The sequence below is a fragment of the Trachurus trachurus genome, assembly GCF_905171665.1.
Source record: "Trachurus trachurus genome assembly, chromosome: 22".
Classification (NCBI taxonomy): Eukaryota; Metazoa; Chordata; class Actinopteri; order Carangiformes; family Carangidae; genus Trachurus; species Trachurus trachurus.
In genome coordinates, this window is record NC_139907.1 from 5,838,719 (window position 1) to 5,856,006 (window position 17,288).

General features: G+C 43.1%; 1 protein-coding gene across 1 annotated transcript in view; it reads left to right on the forward strand.

The window, feature by feature from the left end:
• Positions 1-17,288, forward strand: part of gfra4a (GDNF family receptor alpha 4a) — a gene marked incomplete at both ends in the record, with an annotated part of 146,135 nt that overhangs the window by 108,766 nt on the left and 20,081 nt on the right. The window contains 4 exons of the mRNA XM_083998994.1: positions 1,474-1,755; positions 3,552-3,632; positions 11,384-11,723; positions 15,743-15,852. Of these exons, the coding sequence (XP_083855120.1) occupies positions 1,474-1,755; positions 3,552-3,632; positions 11,384-11,723; positions 15,743-15,852 (813 nt within the window). The remainder of the gene's footprint in view (positions 1-1,473; positions 1,756-3,551; positions 3,633-11,383; positions 11,724-15,742; positions 15,853-17,288) is intronic.

The following is a 17,288-nucleotide window of genomic DNA, read 5'->3' on the forward strand; positions in this document are numbered from 1 at the left end:
AAATGTTCAAACTCAGAGCTCCATGTTTTTATTGTATGATGGAGAATGTTCTTGTGCATCATTTTATAGACAAAGTTTGTCTGTGTGAATAAAGTTTGGCTGCACAGTGTGAGATTGACCCACTAATATGAGCCGTTTTTTTTTTTTTTCTTGACCTCATTTATCATCTTATGTTGTCACTCTGAGGACATGATGTGTGCTTGCCTAAACTAGGCACATGGATGGATTAAATTACGCTACATTATTATTAAGAGTGAGTCTAAGTGCTCGTTAACAGCTGGGAATATACCATCACTTACCGTCTTCGGGGGATTAAAGCTTGCATCAAATTAGTGCCACATGAAATGAGAGAACAGTAAACATGTCGTCCTCCTCTCTGGGCCCGGCTCTGACTAAATATGACGCTTTGTTTTGACTGCAGCTCAAACACATCAGTGTAATTTTGAACATTTCTGGATGTATTGGTGAGACACATCTACCCCCCCCCCCCCCCCTCCAAGTTTCATCAAAATCCAGTCAGTGGTGTCAGATGTATACTATGTGACAGTATGAATTCATGAATAATTTTGCCACACACACACACCCCTCACAGTTGGGTTTATGAATGTAATTTGAAAAATGCTGGGACGCACGAGTGAGATGCATCAAGTGTGATCGCTCCTGACAAGTGTCATCTAAATATTAGATTCAGTTCAATTTAGATTATTTTATCAATAATTCAGCTGATCATAAAACCCCTTATTCATTCACTGCCTTGCTTTTTTATTTACTTAAAGGAGCAGTCCACCTTTTTTTGCATGCAGCAACTGAGCATCCTAATCAGTGGCGTGCACAGATTTTTTGAAGGGCAGGGGCGAAAAGAAAAAAAAGCGCACATACAGTGCTTCCTTGCCACTGAAGAATGCACTTTAGCATGCGTTTTGGCTTCTAAGAGGCCTACTTTTGCACGTGTTTTTCAACAATTGGGCCACAAGGGGTGGTGACCGCCCCCCCTGCCCCCCATCTGTCCACACCACTGATCCTATAACATGAAGTCTGATTACTTAACTAAGCTAAAAAGTGACAAAACTCATTTGGTTCCCTGTTCTAACTCAACCTGAAGTCTTGTTGCGCATCTCAAACTCACACAGTCACTGAGTCACCTCCAATAGAAACATTACAACAGTTTAAAACCTCACCTTCACTGTTCACTGACAGGCAAAAGTGCAGACAAACATCTTTCAAGGTTCCTGAAGCAACATTCATCATTTTATTTTTATTTTTTCATTTGCGGCTGTTTGTTTGTGCTCAACAATTCAATTTATTTCACTTGACTTTTTTTGTCGTTGTTTGTTTATTTGAGGTTGAGTTTCCTGAAATTGCTCAAAGCCAGTGGTTTGATGTTTACAAGGACGAGTGTAGAAGCAGTAATCCACAGATCAGCCTCCTGACACTAACCCGTTCCTCTGTCTGTCTGTCTGTCTGGTCTTCCAGGAGTCCCACGTATGGCTCTGTCCATGGGAGGGAGGGACTGCCTGCGCGCCGGAGACACCTGTTCCAGCGACGACACCTGCAGCCCGCGACTGCGCACCCTCAGGCAGTGTGTGGCGGGGGACGGCAGCGTGAAGCTGGGGCCCGGGGCGCGAAACCAGTGTGAGAACGCCATGACGGCGCTGCTGTCCACCCCGCTGCACGGCTGCCAATGTAAACGAGGCATGAAGAAGGAGAAGAACTGCCTGAGCATCTACTGGAGTCTGCACCAGTCAGTGCTGCACGGTAAGAGGTGGGCGGGAGCAGGTACAGTACAGTATGTAGGATTATCGAGTGTGTGCCGCCCATTACGCATGAATTACTGTAGGTATCCGCCTACAGGCAGCTCAACAGAAATGAAAAGAGTGATTATTGTGTCAAAAATAGTTCAAACTGTGACTCTGATTCCTTTTCTTTCAGCCCAGCTCATTGTATTTCATCACTTCTGTGCGTATTTCAGTAGCTTTGCACCAGTTCTCACACTTGGCCCCATTATTTTATATACGGTTACGTTCAAATTTGAGCATTTAGCACATGCTGTTTTATTCAGAATAAATAAAAACTCGACCAACCAAGGAGCACACATCCTGCAAGTCACGTACCAACATAAAATACGTGGCATGGAGACATGTGAACTAGAGACCAGAGAGAGAGAATGCAACAAATATTCATTAGGTTTAACAAATACAAAAAGCCACTTGTCACTCTCAACGCTTGGTAAACTCATGCAGAGCAAGTTGGACAAAGGGCATGTGGTCTCCTTCCAGCTCCTTCAGTCACCTCATGCTGCTGCACATTAACGCGCTGATTGCCAGACTTGTGTTTTCACCTGAGAGAGCTGATGATTGGTTTTTGACCTCACATTACCTGCTGCTCCTGCTGTGTTTGTAATAATAGTTAGTTTACTTCAGAGTTGAACTTCTTGTGCATGAAGTAAAAGCAGGAGGAGCAGCTGAGTGAAGTGGTGCACCCTGCTTCACCGTATCACTGATTGCAGAGCTGTTTGAATACGTTGTAATTGGTTTTGTTTGGCAAAGCTGTGAACGCACCCCGAGGTCCCATTACATGTAGCAGGTGGGATGTTTTACTGCTGACATTCTGGTTCAGGGTGGCACAGTGTGCAGTCACTAGCAATGTTGTACACAATACAGAGGTTCAAACTCCAGTTTCAGTGTGGCTTTTGCACGTTTATTAATTACGGATGATTTCACTTCCTATTATTAGTGAAGCAACTAAAGTGTGATAAATCTTAGTAAATTCAACTTTTGAATTGTACTTTTATCAATCAATCAATCAGGCTTATAAACAAGGAACATAGGGGACACATATTGGGAGATACACATACATTCACATTCACATACACATACGCATTCACACAATCATTTTAGAACATTGGATTTGAGAGACATTGAGGAAACACTATCTTACACTCAATCATTTGCAATGGGGAAAGCACCAGATAAAATGAAGTAAAATAGATAGGTTTAATAGGACAAAATAGAGTAAGAATGAATGAATTAAGATAAAATAAAAAGAATAATATAATAAAATAAAATAAATTAAATTAAATCAAATGTTTTATAATGATAAAAATAATAAGATTCAGTTAAAAGCCAGGCTAAAAAGGTAGGTCTTCAGTTTGCTTTTAAAAATGTCCAGATTCTCTGCTCTCCTCAAGTTCTAGTCAAGTTTAATCTTGATTTTTCAGTGTAGACAGTTGTATGCTTGGCTAATATTGACAATTTTATGATTAATCAGGCCCATAAGAAATGATTCCATACATACATGTAGTATGTTGCCAAGTATAGACTGCACTTTTACCAATACTCAATACATATGGGTGTCGGGTGTGATACGAGCTACTGTAGATCAACAGTGGAAATGTCCGGGGAAAAGTATATTGCTTCTTGTCAGTGTTTTTAGAACATTAGTTCAGCAGTTGGAAAAAGAAGAAACAGAACAACATTATTTGTGGTTGCCATGGGAACAGAAACTAACCCCCCTCCTCTCTCTTTCTCTGTCTCTCTCCTCTGTGTTGGCAGGTCTGAACCTGGTGGAGAGCTACCCCTACGAACCAGAGGAGAGGGGCTCCGACTACGTCCGACTGGCTTCCATTGCTGCAGGTTAGTCAACACAGACTTCCACTGCTGCTGTTGCCTTCACTGACTCACTCTGAAGAAAAAAACTTGTGTTGATACTCAAAAGGCTCCTTTTTCAAACCCCCAACCCCCAAAAAAAGGAGTAAGAAAGAAAACAGAGATGTTCTCCTGCGTCATTCTGACAGAGCAGACATAACAGGTGGATATGCAAAGTGTTTGATGAGTAACAGCTCACACTTTGCCTCTGTCTTGCCTCTCAGCCTGTGGGCAGGCCGCTGGGCTGCTATGTGCTGCTGTTAGCCCCCGAGGCACACATTAATTACCTATTTATTTTAATGCAGCTGGAAGCAGTGAAAGTGGAAGAAGGGGTGGAGACAGAGTGTGTGAAGGGAAAAGAGAGATAAAAGTCACAGTAAGACATGAGATGGAGAGTTAAGAGAGGAAATGGGAGACAGACCGAGATGGTTTGTTTGCTCAAACAACACTACAGTTTTTGCCTGTGGAGGTCTGGGAAGAGAGCGAGGGGGGGCAGGGGGGGCTGCACACAAATGAGGAGTTACTGTTTTTCATGGACGAGGACAGAAGTCAAGTATTTTGTTTTCTCCGACAGCAGTTCTCGTCTGGATGACTGAGGCCGAGAGAAAGAACTAGACGAACTGAAATAATGACGTAAATGAAGCGATTATTATGGAAGGCATTCGAGTCAATCAAAGGGAGGACGCTGCTTAATTTATACATTAAAAAACAATGTGATTAAGTAATTATAGGAGCTGTTCTGTTACGGTGTTTGTGGGGAAATGGATTTCTACCTGTGGTTCACAGTATGCTGTCAGTTGATGTGTTTTACCGAGCACACTGAGAGCAGCGATGTTTATTATACTCATTATGGGAATTGATGTATCCTTATGATGTTAAAGTTGGACCAGGTAGTTTTGCACATTGGCAGCTCCTATAATGACAGAAGGGGGTCTGCGTCAGATGCACATTTCATAATTTCAGCAGGGATGTAATGTAAAGTGTTGTTAGGGAAGTGAGGGAGGCCAATGATTTAACAGTGAGTGCAGATCTGAGCTTCATGCTCAGCTTGTGTCTCTGGTTGATTGGTTGGTTTATTTGTTTAGCACAGAAAAAAATGCGTATAATGCTGCGCAAGGAGGGAACAAAGTCCTAGCGAACTTGTACAAGGTTCCACGCCTGTCAATAACACAAAACAAGAGACAAGCAGACAACATACATGAGCTAAACAAAAGACAAAAGAGCAATAGCAGCAGGAATGAAGGTACTTGAAGCAACTAACAGCAAAAAATATGTGACAAAAGCAGAACAATGACAGAGAAAATATAGTTAAAGAGCGAGCAGGGAAAGATAGTTATGTTCCTGTGGAAAGTAAAAATTCCTTCAGATTCTTTTTAAAAATGCTCTCTACTCACCAGTGTTAATGTGCAGATCAGGCATCACACTAATTCTTCAAAACACAGCTTTACAATAGAGTTTATTCAACTTAAGGACATCTGAACTTTGCGTTCTATGCATCTGATCATGATTTATTGGTTATTGATAGTCTTTATAATTACTTCACATTTAATTCATCATTTATAAAGCATTCCTCCTACATGGATGCTTAATAAGCACCTTGTAACCTTGGTTTTGAAAGGTGCTATAGAAATAAAGTTTATTATTATTATTATTATTAATATGTAATTTATAAACACTGTGTTTGTAAATGTTTAACCCTTGAACTGGTTTGTAATCAATATAATACTGAATTTATAAATGCTGAATCCATTACGGTATTTATAAAATATGAATACAATAATAAAACACTAAAGCTGAGCTTATTAAACATGAGCTAAACACTAAAGTGTTACTGATAATCTTCTGCCAAGGTCGTTTTGGAGATCTGAAAATACAACAACATCTGTAAAATACAATCTCAGCAGGAAGCAGCAGGCAGACGATCAAACTCGTTTTAAATAACAGACAATGTTGTTTATCCTCTCGAAAAGACAGAATTGACACAAACAGTAAAAAATAATAACCCAAACATCTGCCGTGGATTCTCCAGCCCTGATCTAACGCTGACCTCCTGTTCCATCATTTGTCTTACAATGAAGTATCATCATCACCGGTGTTTCAGGAGTGTGACCTCAGGAGAGGTTTTCAGTTTTCACTCTTTGCAAAATTGTTGCCGTGTTTACAAATGTGCAGTGTTTAATTACCCCACTGCCAGGTCTGTGGCCCCTTCACACTTCACTGTAGGTCTTCGCTGTTTTGTTTTGTTTTCAGCAGCAATTAACTAACGTAGTTCTCATAGAGCACAATGTTGTCATAACAGATAAACCAGGAGCAAAAGCTGTGAAAATAAGATCCCACAGAATAATAGGTTTGCATTCAAGGATCTTAGAGGAAATAATTCAACTCAGGATCTCTCTAAGCCTTTAGTATAGGAGATATAATGCTGTATTCATACACCATTAGAATAGTTGGTATAAAGACCATATAGTTGTTATACTACAAGTAACAATAACCACAGCGATGGCAGCAACAGCAATAGTGGAAGGCCAAAGGAAATTTGGTATCATGACTCAACAGATCATTACACAACATCATGTTGTTCAATGAGGCACGAGGCAGGAACTGAAAAGTTTTCTACTGCAACAAACTCTGAGTAAACAACATACCAAGGACAGTCCACACAACTGGAAATGAGAAAAAACAGCAACAAGATGCCTGTAACATCTGGCAAGAAAAACACACACAGACAAAAAACCTGAACCTGAACAAACTATCAAATAAAAACCAAACACTACCTAAGTCTGGAAGAACATCCAAGAATTGGAGAAGAGGACGAGTGAACATCCATAACGCATCAACCTCAGAAAATGGCAGCAGCTGGTGAAGAGAAAGAAGCAGAGGAACACAGGAAGAATGCAACAATGAGAAAACAGCAGAGCTGAGAAACACTGAAGGAAAAGTCTATTATATAGAACGGTAATCTCTCAGAAATCAACAAAGATCATCACTTCAAGGAATGAATCTAAATCCCCAACGAAGGCATCCGATACGTCAAGGACGAGATGACAAGACTGAGGAAAAATCAACCAGCTCATACACTCGGCCACTTCAGCCATCACACACACACAATAGGACCAACAACAACATAACAACAGCAATGGAAGAGAAACGTTAAGGAGGAGATTATGAGATTACTGCAAAGTCAAGTACCACTCCTAAGTGAGTGAGGGGGGGGGGAAGAGACTCCAACATCAAAGAGAGAAAGAGGAAACAAGTGGAACGAAAGCTCAAAGTCAGACCGAGGGACGATAAAGCAGCAGCTGAACAGATACTGAGGCAAGAGAAAAAGATACATAAACATGAACCACCCACTGTCTATGAAGCTGAGGAGTAAACTCCTGCCATATGATGACAGATGATTGACGATGATGAGTTCAAGTGTTAAAATCTGGATCCTGCAGCTCCAGAGTAAAGAGACACAGAGAGTTAAAGACACTCAGCTCGTGACATTATGTAAGTGTTACCGTGGCCAGCCGAAGTCACGGAGGAGGAATAATATGATTTAATAGGTGATTCAACAGCTCAGCGTATTTTTATTTGAGCTATTAATTAATATTTAAATGAACACTTTCCAAGACAAAGCAATAGGAGCACAGATGGTGTTTTCTATTTACAGGAATTTACATAAAATACCAGATGATACTCAAAGTTCTCTGTCGTGGTTTTTTAAAATCTGGCTCGGTCCAGTGTTTATGTTTAGATGCTGAGATGTTAGAGGACGGATGGAGAGAGAAGAGGCTGTCTATTTAATGTGCACCAACCAAAAAAAAAAAAAAAGCAGCATATAGTAGTACACACAGCCATCTCTCCTGTGTATATTGACTCTGTAGCATAAAGCAGACACACACTCCCCCACAGCAGAGCCCAGCGTGCACTACACTGCAGCTCCTCTCCAGCTTCCTTCATTTCCATGGATCTTCCCACCACTTCTCAAAGCCACTGTGAGTCTCTGCAGCAGTGCACCGGGGTGGTGGTGATATCAGCTCAGCACCATTCATGATTTCCCAGAAAATCGTCAGGCACGCGGTAGCATTCACCCCCGTCTCCATAACCAATTCGTTTTCTATGGGCTTGTTGTGCATAATTGAGCGAGATCGCAGATTAGGGAAATGGGATAAACTCCTCACCTGTTTGTGGGAGACAGTGGGTTGAACCTAAGTGGGATTAATTGCACACAAAAACCAAGAGGGGAGAGAAAGAAAAAAACACACGAAACTGCTCCAATTTAGTAGCTGTCCCCTTTAACATGCTTTATCATATGTTTTGTGACCTTATGCATAAGCTGCTTATTAAAATGACACCACTCGTTTCAGGCTGCTTTGAATTACAGCTATATCAGACCTGCACTGTACAACCTCCTCGTAAATTCCACTCCAGTGACTCCGGGGGAGGTCAGAGTTGACATCCATGCCATGCATCTCGACAAGCAGACTGCCAAAACAACAAAGACGTGATTAATGGATGTTTTTCCGCCCTTATAGCATCTCTCCCTCAAATAGAGTAATGACCCTTTTCAGAGATGTAAGCCGTCGCCACAGCTCATCATATTTTGAGGAGTATTCAAACAACACACAGTTCTTCACCCGCTGACAATTAATCAGGTAACTAAAGTCAAGTCAGTGGTATTAAGAAAGTGCCTCTGTTAAAGCACATTAGACGTTCTGCACCGAGAAATAAGCTTTTTAATGCATCATTAGCTTCTATTAGTGGTTGAAATTGTTTTTCCACCGAGTGAGATTTTCTACTTCATGCACCACGGTTGTAAGGCAAATACCAACAGTTTTGTTTTTCGCCCGGGTCTCCGGTGCAGCGGAGGAGGTCAACGGCTCTGTGAAGCAATGACGAATTGAACTTCAGCGTCAGAAACGATGCAATGACTGAGGGTGAAGTGCGGCGCTTCACACTGGAGCGTGTTTATTAGATCGGGTGTCGTCGTTCTGCTGCAAAGTGCAACATGTCAAGGGACTGGCGTGTAGAAAATACTGCAGAGTCTGCAGTATTTTTCCCCATACGACTGTGACCACCACCCTCCCAGACTCTGAAGGGATCTGTTGAGAATCAAAGTGGCTCTGAAGCGTTTGCAGCTGGTTCCACTGGAGAAGCTGCAAACAATGCCAAAGACAATCAGTGTTATGGCCAAGAGATGAAGAGACTGTATTAAAAGACAGTACAACATGTCCACATTAACAAATCTTTCTGATCTGGCTTCTATTGATGAAAAGGCAACAGCAGTGTATTAAGTGTTTGGAACATGCTACACCAGTGTTTTTCAACCTTGGGGTCGGGGACCCACGTGGGGTCACCTGGAATTCAAATGGGGTCGCCTTAAATGTCTAGTAATTGATAAAAGAAATTGTGATGAAAATATTTTTTTAAGTAATTATTATTCTTTTTAAAATTATCATTAAAAACACCACACACTATCTTTAACAACTGTATTCTATACTTTCACTTTCTCGAATATAAATCAAGTTCATATATTATGGCAATGGCAAATGGCAAAGGCAATTTTCCACCATGGTTGACAATAAAGATTTATTGTATTGTATTGTATTGTTAAATGCAGCATATAAAAATATCTGAGCTGGCGCTTCTTAATTGGCGGTGGGGTCGCCAGAAATTTGAGATGTCACAATGGGTCACAAGCCAAAAAAGATTGGGAACCACTGTGCTACACACATGTAATGATGTAGAAAAGCATATATATATATAAAACTAATCATTTTAATTAGAGTTACATTTGAATCAATCATCACTGCCCTCCATAACAGCGACGGTTCATTAAGAACCCTAACCTCAGCCACCACTTCACCTCCTGCTGCTCCTTGTTAACCAAATTGCTCTGAACACACATTAGTGACTGAAGGTGACGCAGTTGAATTTTTTTATTTGGATCAGTGTGGGTGGAAAATAAGAGGACAACAATCAAAGAGATTTTTAGCAAGAAAATGACCTGGCTTTAAAAAAGAAATTAGTTTTGAAAAGAGATGAACCTGACATGTTTCCACGAGAAGCAAAATACCAAGTCTGCAGTGTCTGACAGATTCAAAGTGAGTTAATATAACACTCAATGACATCTGTATTGGACCAGATTGACATGTCCACCTTCCTCAAATGGATGAATAAAGAGAAGCTGGTGGGTATATCTTATCATAAGAGTCAATAATAGAGAAAAATATTCAAATAAATCCCAGTTTTTTACAAATACCGGATTTTCATTTTAGTCTCAAAGGCAGTACTTTAACCCCAGCTGCCTTATTTTCAGATTCAGCAGTGGTGGTGTTCTGGAGCCTAGAACAGCAAAAATCTGTCACCGTCTGAAATGCTCAGAGGCTGCACAGTAGATTTAACATTTTGATATGCGATGATGAATATTACAAAACGAGGTCTGTGCCTGGAAAACAAGCCGGAGCGTGAGTGAGTGCAGCGAGCCTCCAGTGGCTCCAGTGAGGAGCAGCTCAGGACTGTGGTGGTACTGGGGCAGCTCAGAGGTGTAAATGTGTGTGAGGCATTAATGTGAAGCGAGCGGGGTGTTCCTGGAGAAGAGCATGCATGCTCAGCAAGTCTCCTCTGAATAAATAATGGCTTTGAAAAAAAAAATACAATGACAAGAAATTCACATGAAAGCGTATGTGCATATTCAGTTTCCCACGCATCTGGCCACTGGATGCAATTTGTCATCCACCCTGCAGTTTCCGTCAGGTCCCCCCCCCCATTCCTACGCCCGCCTCCCCCCTCGGCTGCTTAGCAGTTAAGTTGGGAATAACCTATGCTTTGTGATGGGTTGTTAGCTTGCTCTCCAAGGCCATTCATATTTTATGTGACAGCTTGGCGAGAGCCGAACTCACCAGGAGACACAACTACAGGCAGTTTACAAATTAATGAGCGGCTCTATCTGCCAGAGAAGCTGAGTGTCATCATGGCTGTATTGACTGGGAGGTCACTCGGGGAAAAAAAATGCATGATGATGGATTGGGAAATAATGCGGCCCCAAAAAAAAAAGAGATGGTTATGAAAGGGGCTTTCCAGTGCCTTCACAAAGGTGGCTCATTACCGCATAGTCAGAGAGACAACGGGCACAGAGGGAGGCAGAGATGGACAAAGTCGAAGAGGAATGGATGGAGGAGACTGGAGTGGAGAGACAGATGGGATGGGGGTGATGGCAGCCCTGAGAGTAGCAGACCCACAGCGAGGGGGAAGGAGGGACCCAGGTGAGTCAGGGATGGACCCACATGTAGCGAGGGAGTGTTGAAAAAAGACGGATAGATGGATGAAGGGGGGAAAGCAGCAGTAATTACAGGCCTTGTTGTGCGGTTGCAGCGATGGAGGAGCCGCTTTTTCAGTTCTGCCACTCTGCATTAACCCAGCAGAATGAAATATTCAGCCATTAGGCCTCGGCTGAAACACATCCAGTGCTCAGGCTCATGCAACATTTAAACAGCATTCATGTTCTATTCATTACAAGGGGGACTATTACATATAATCATCATTTTGGTTTAGTTTGTACTTTAAGAGACACACTTCTGTTTTTATCTGTAAGTGCAGCACTGCATGTGAGTGTAGAGGTGAGAGAGGCAAGTCAATACCGACTCCAATTAGGCCTTGAAATCATTGGTAAACATTGCCTGGGATTTGATGTTCTCCAACCACACAGAGTGATGAAATGCTTTCTGCTTCCCGTTTGTTTCTCCTTCTCCCAGAGTCTGAAGTGACGACGGTGAACCGCTGCCTGGATGCCGCCAAGGCGTGTAACATAGATGAGACGTGTCAGAAGCTGCGTACCGAGTACGTCTCGTCCTGCATCCAGCCGTCGGCCCGCTCGGGGCCATGTAACCGACCGAAGTGCAACAAGGCGTTGAGGAAGTTCTTTGACCGCGTGCCCCCCGACTACACCCACGAGCTGCTGTTCTGTCCGTGCACCGACACGGCCTGCGCTGAGCGCCGGAGGCAAACCATTGTGCCGACCTGCTCCTACGAAGACAAGGAAAAGCCCAACTGCCTCGCTCAGCTGCGGATCTGCAAGGGCGACTACGTGTGCAGGTAAATAGGGAACTGTTGTCTTACATGGTGCCGGTTGCCAAGAACATTTTACGCTTAATTTCCTGAGTTGGCATCTCTCGACCCACTGAACTGACAATATGCAGTCCTATCCATGTTAGAGCCCGGCCACTACAAGTCACATCACATTAATGTCAAACCTTTCACAGAGCATATGGTAGTTATTAGGTATCTGCCGCTCTGTGTTCTTGTTTGGTCTTCACACAGAATAAAACTGAATTTGCAGCGACTTGACACTAAGAAATTGGTGAGTCTAGACAGCAAGCGCAGATTGATTTGGAAAGTCCTGTTGCGTTCAAATGCTGCTGTGAAGCTCTGATGTCCAAGATTTGAAGCTGAGTTAAATGTTTTCTGACGGAGGCAGAAAGAAGACTCCCATATAAATGGAGAAACAAGCTTTGATACACTATATGAGCTGATGGAGTTCTTGTGTTTAACTTGTTAGCAAACACTTGCCTGAGGTTACTGACACATCCAGCATCTTGTTTGATCTGCCAACTCCTGAGAAACCCATCTCGGTCTCTTTGTCTTGTTAGATGTTTGAGCAGCTTCACCGGCCACTTGTTTACTTTGGCTCCGTGCCGTATTAACACTGGACAGATATTCATTCACAATTGGCTTGTGCGAGTTGGAGGGGAAGTCTGTGAGACCTGGAGCCGCTAATGCTACCACTTAACTCTGCTTGCATATAAAAGCAGACTTGGCGGAAATTAGCATTCATTTGATGTCACGTTTGTGTCCACCTGATGAATGAGTTTCTCAGACTCTCCTTTTACTTCTCTTTTGGTCTCCTGAGACAAACAGCTCACTTTTCACTGCTAAATGTTCTTTTTCCCAGCACCCAGTGGGCGTGTAATGTACGGTCAGTTTATTTATTTATTTTTCATTTTGCTGAAAACAGCTGTCCGCTGCTGGAAACAGGATTGATGAGAGAAATGAGACTAAACTGCAACATTATGGTGCTATAAAACCTAGAGACACTAAAAGGTTTTGCTGAGCTATAGATTTAGGTGTAATAATTCTCTGTATGAGCTTGCACCCACTTTACATAAACGCAGTTGATTCAATCTTAATGTATAATAAACAACGGATTAATGCAGCTTCATGATCTGCAACTGAATGGCAAAAAATTATACGGCAAACTCGGCTCATTTCAAAATAAAACACCATAATTAGAGGACTGGCTGAAATGTTGAGACAAAAATTTACATGCTAATTTGCACCACTGACCGATAACAATCTATGCTGACAGCACTGACCTTTGACTGCATGGAGACTCTGAAACAGAGGGAGCTGCTGCAGCCGTCCCACAGCCCTATGTTCCCACAGCCCTATGTTCCCACAGCCCTATGTTCCCACATTTCTAAGATTTTTCTCAAAATGAGTCCCTAACGTGTCTAACCCTAACCCAACCGCCTGTGTCTAAATTGCACCAAATGACAGGAGGCTAGTCAATGCAAGACCTCTGTGCTACTTGCTACTGGATACTGGATAAAAGGTTGGGTATAATTAGCTACCAAATAGGGAGAAAGGGGATGAAATGTATTGCAAATTCATGAAAAAGGATATGTGAGAGCATAGGGCCTAATTTTGAAAATTATTCTTAGAATGTGGGAACATAGGGCCTAATTTTGAGAAAAAATATTATATGTGGGAACATAGGGCTGTGGGAACATAGTGATGACCCCATTTGTTTAAAGGGACAACAAGGAGTTTTGGAAAGTGAAGTGTTTTCACACTACATTTACCATGAGCCTCCGCGCGCACAGCGAAATTCTTGGACTGGCGCAAGACCGACGTCTTGCCAAGAATGTTTTCATTCATCAAGAATTAAATTCAGAGGTTTGAAGACGATCACATACCGTCGTTGTTTCGACCATAAACGGCGATTCAGCGGCGTTATTCTAATGGTTATTCCGCGAAACCGAAAGTAAGGAAACGCTGGTCGGCTCGCCCAGCATTTCCACCACCACTAATAATAACAAAATAACGATAGAGACAAAATGATATATTTATCGAAAATGGACCCATTAACAAGTGTGGGTAACGTAGATTCATCCACATTAATATGAGACTTTTTTATTGTCGCGGAATTTTTCGTTCTGCCGATGGAGAAACTCCTCGATGTCCCTTTAAACCAGTTTTCAGAGTAAAAGAAGTGAAAAATACTGCACAAAAGAGACATTATTTGTTAGATAAGAAACAGGAGTTAATTATAAAAAATGTGTCGTTCCTGCCCTGTTAGCAGCTAAGCTACATGTAGCTTGTTAACTGCCAGCTAGCTTAGAGAGCCAGTAACTGCGTCCTGCTAGCCTACCATATTCCCTGCTGTTAGCATTTAAGAGTTCATTCACCCTGAGGTGTTTATGCTCAAGTGCATATATTGAAACTTTACAGCAGCACATGAACGCACCGAGCAAAGAGGCTTCCAATTAAACTACTGTCAACTTTAACTTGGATTATTAAAAGGAGAGAGATGCTGACAGACAGACACTGGATTACTCGCTCAGGAAAAGCTGCAGCGAGCTGATTTTGATGAGTGAAAACAACGTGTGGCGCTATCTCCACCACCGCTGTCTTCAGTGTGAAGTGCTTTGTCCCTCAGGACAATAAATGGCATTGTGTATCTTGGTAGATAGGTCTGGCTGGTATGATATGTTCATTTGAATTTAATTAGTGAGCTATGTTTAATTAATTCAATTGTTATACTCATTAACTGTGTTTAATTAGTTCAATTAAATTCTGCATTCGTTTTCTAGGAGAAGCAGCCACGCAACAAGCAGCCACGTGAAATAGTCATTATGAGAGCAGCCATTATCACTTGGGATTCACGCATGGCTTTGCTGCCAAAGTGCTGAGAAAACATGTATTAACATACAGCCAAGACATCGTCAGGCTCAGAGAGTACTTTGCAGAAAACGGACCCTATTAGGGTCATCTTCAAATGATCTGAATAAGCATATTTATTCTGAGCTAAGTCCCTGTGTACACCGATGAAAACAAAGATTTCTCCCCATTTTAAACTGACTGTAAACATCCAGTCTTATGAAGTCATTAAAATGCAGAGGGTGTATTTCTCTCTGTCACTGGAGACTGAAAACATGGAGTTCTGAGACCCATCCAGTCAGCCTCCTCTCTCTGACAGCAAATGGTCGCCAGCATTTAATCTAGTTCCTCTTCAAATGTCAGGAAGACAAAGGGCTTCATCTGTCACGGCTATCGATCAGGCATTATTCTCCCCCCGCTGTCCCGATGGATGGTGCGTCTCAAGGCTTCTGCGCAGCCCACCAATCCCGCACCAGTCAGCTGGCATTAACTGGAAGCCTGCAGAGGATGCCTTCACTTAGCACAAAGCCTATGAGTTTTACGCACATCCTCACAATGACATGACAAACGAGGGGAGAGCGGGGAGTTGCGGTGCCCTGAGGGAATCCTGTTGAAAATGCCAGTCGACGGGGGCCGATGATGCGATATGATGGCCGCGATAGCCTTGTATGATGATGATGATGATGATGAGGCTGGATGTCTGGGCGGGCAGGCGGGAAAAAAGGTGAAGGAGTGAAGGCAGAGCGGCCGTGGGAGGAAATATTTATGTGGAAGATCCATATTTGTCTAATCTCCTCGTGGCCAGGCCTGCCAGACAGCACCCACGGTATTTAGAGAGCAGAGCCAAGGCCTATCTCTGCCCCTCATTGACTCTTTACAGCCTGGCAGCCTGCCAGAAGACGACAGGCAGGGCAGGGGGAAGGGTGGAGGGAAAAAGAGGGATGAATGTCGCCAAGGGTGACTGGAGTGGGACTGAGGCGCTGCAGAGCGGGAGATCTTAAAGGACAGAGGGAGTTAATGTAGGAGAGCATGGCTAGGCAGATGAGCATGGTGGGTTTCAGATGCTCTACCTGTCGTTGAGAGAGAAGCACCGGTGCTGGCCGGCCATCAGTGACAAGATGTGTGCATCAGCCAAGCACGAGTAAATGATGGATGGCATGTTATTGCTCCCACAGGTCTCGCTGGGCACAGTTCCAGTATGATTGCCAACCCTCCGAGCAGAGCGCCAGCGGCTGCAAGCAGGAGAACTACGGAGCATGTCTACTTGCGTACACCGGCCTGATAGGTAAGAACTAAATCTTTCTGTGCCAGCACCCGGCTCGCCCGCCTCCTGTGATGGATCGGGAACAAAAAGGTTTTCGAGGGAGGAAGGTGGAGGAGCGAGGACGAGTGCGCCGAACAGGGCTGAAAAGAATGAATCAAGGATTGTGATGAGAAGTGCGGTTCAATGATCGATGGAGCGCTGATTAATGTGGCTGCAGCGTGCACAGCCAAGTCGTTGGCATTATAAGTAGTGCAATTACAACTATTGACCGCTGTTTTGAGAGAATTATCCCTGATGTGACGATGAGTGGGAGCGGAGCAGAGGCGTAGAACGAGGCTGATTGTGATTGTGCTTCAGATAGAAACTTAACAAAAGATCACATAATGTACAAAAGGTTGTTAAAAACCACTCGTGCTAAACATGTCATTATGGGACAACAATACATGTACAAAACTGCACTGCTGCAAAGGGGGAGCAGGGAAAGAGGAGCTGGTTTGTGAAGGACAGAAGGAGATAGAGACAGAAAGCTGTGCGGCAGTGATTGGCCGTTTTCTAGACAACTGAAGTAGAAGTAGGACTCTGAGGTGTTGTTGTTGTTTGGAAGCCTGGGACCCAGAAAATCGATGGAGGTAAATCAGAACTTTTTCGCCACACTGCCTCAAAGTGAAGCAATTTTATTTCCCACCTCCCTTAAAAATACAAGCTACAAGGCTATATTACCCTACCCAGTGAATGACTTCCCAATCATTTCCTGCTGAAAAGCTCCAAAGGCAGAAAAGAATGAAAAGAATACATCTGAGAGACCTCTGTGATGGCGCCCGGACTTTGCACCGGAGGCCGCTGCCGCTTATCAAAGCTGAACCGGAGCCGCCTGCCCCGGCAGATATGCATGCGAGAGAAGCAGGAAAGTAAAAGGAAAGCAACGGTACTGCGAGGATCACATAGGGCTCAGTGAGAGATCAACAGGAGGATAGTGTATATATACTGTACAAAGCAAGCAGCTCTGTCTCTTTTTATCTAGATCACATTTCAGGTAATTGCAAGTCACAAGAGATCAGAGTTTTTTTTCCAACATCTACTCCTTTACAACATTAAATACACACTGCCTGACTTTGTTGGCTCAGTTATGTTGAGCTGTTATGAGAAAATGTGATTGAACCAGTCAACATTTGATCACCAGGCTGCCTGCCTAACTAACCTGCCAGTCTGTGTCTCCGTCTTTATGCACGTCGCTTTCATCCATTTAAGCTTTTCAAATTCCTCTCACTTTCTCTCTCAGTGAATGCATTTACATGCGCACTAATAAGTCAGTCTTAACCTGATTAGGGCAACACTGGGACGATAGAAAATTGCCACGTGTAAAGGCCTTTATTTGATTATCGTAATCAGTTTGAGGTCATAATCAGGCTAAGCTTAACAAGATTAAATCAGCCAGACTCCTGCCCCGACGTTCTCAG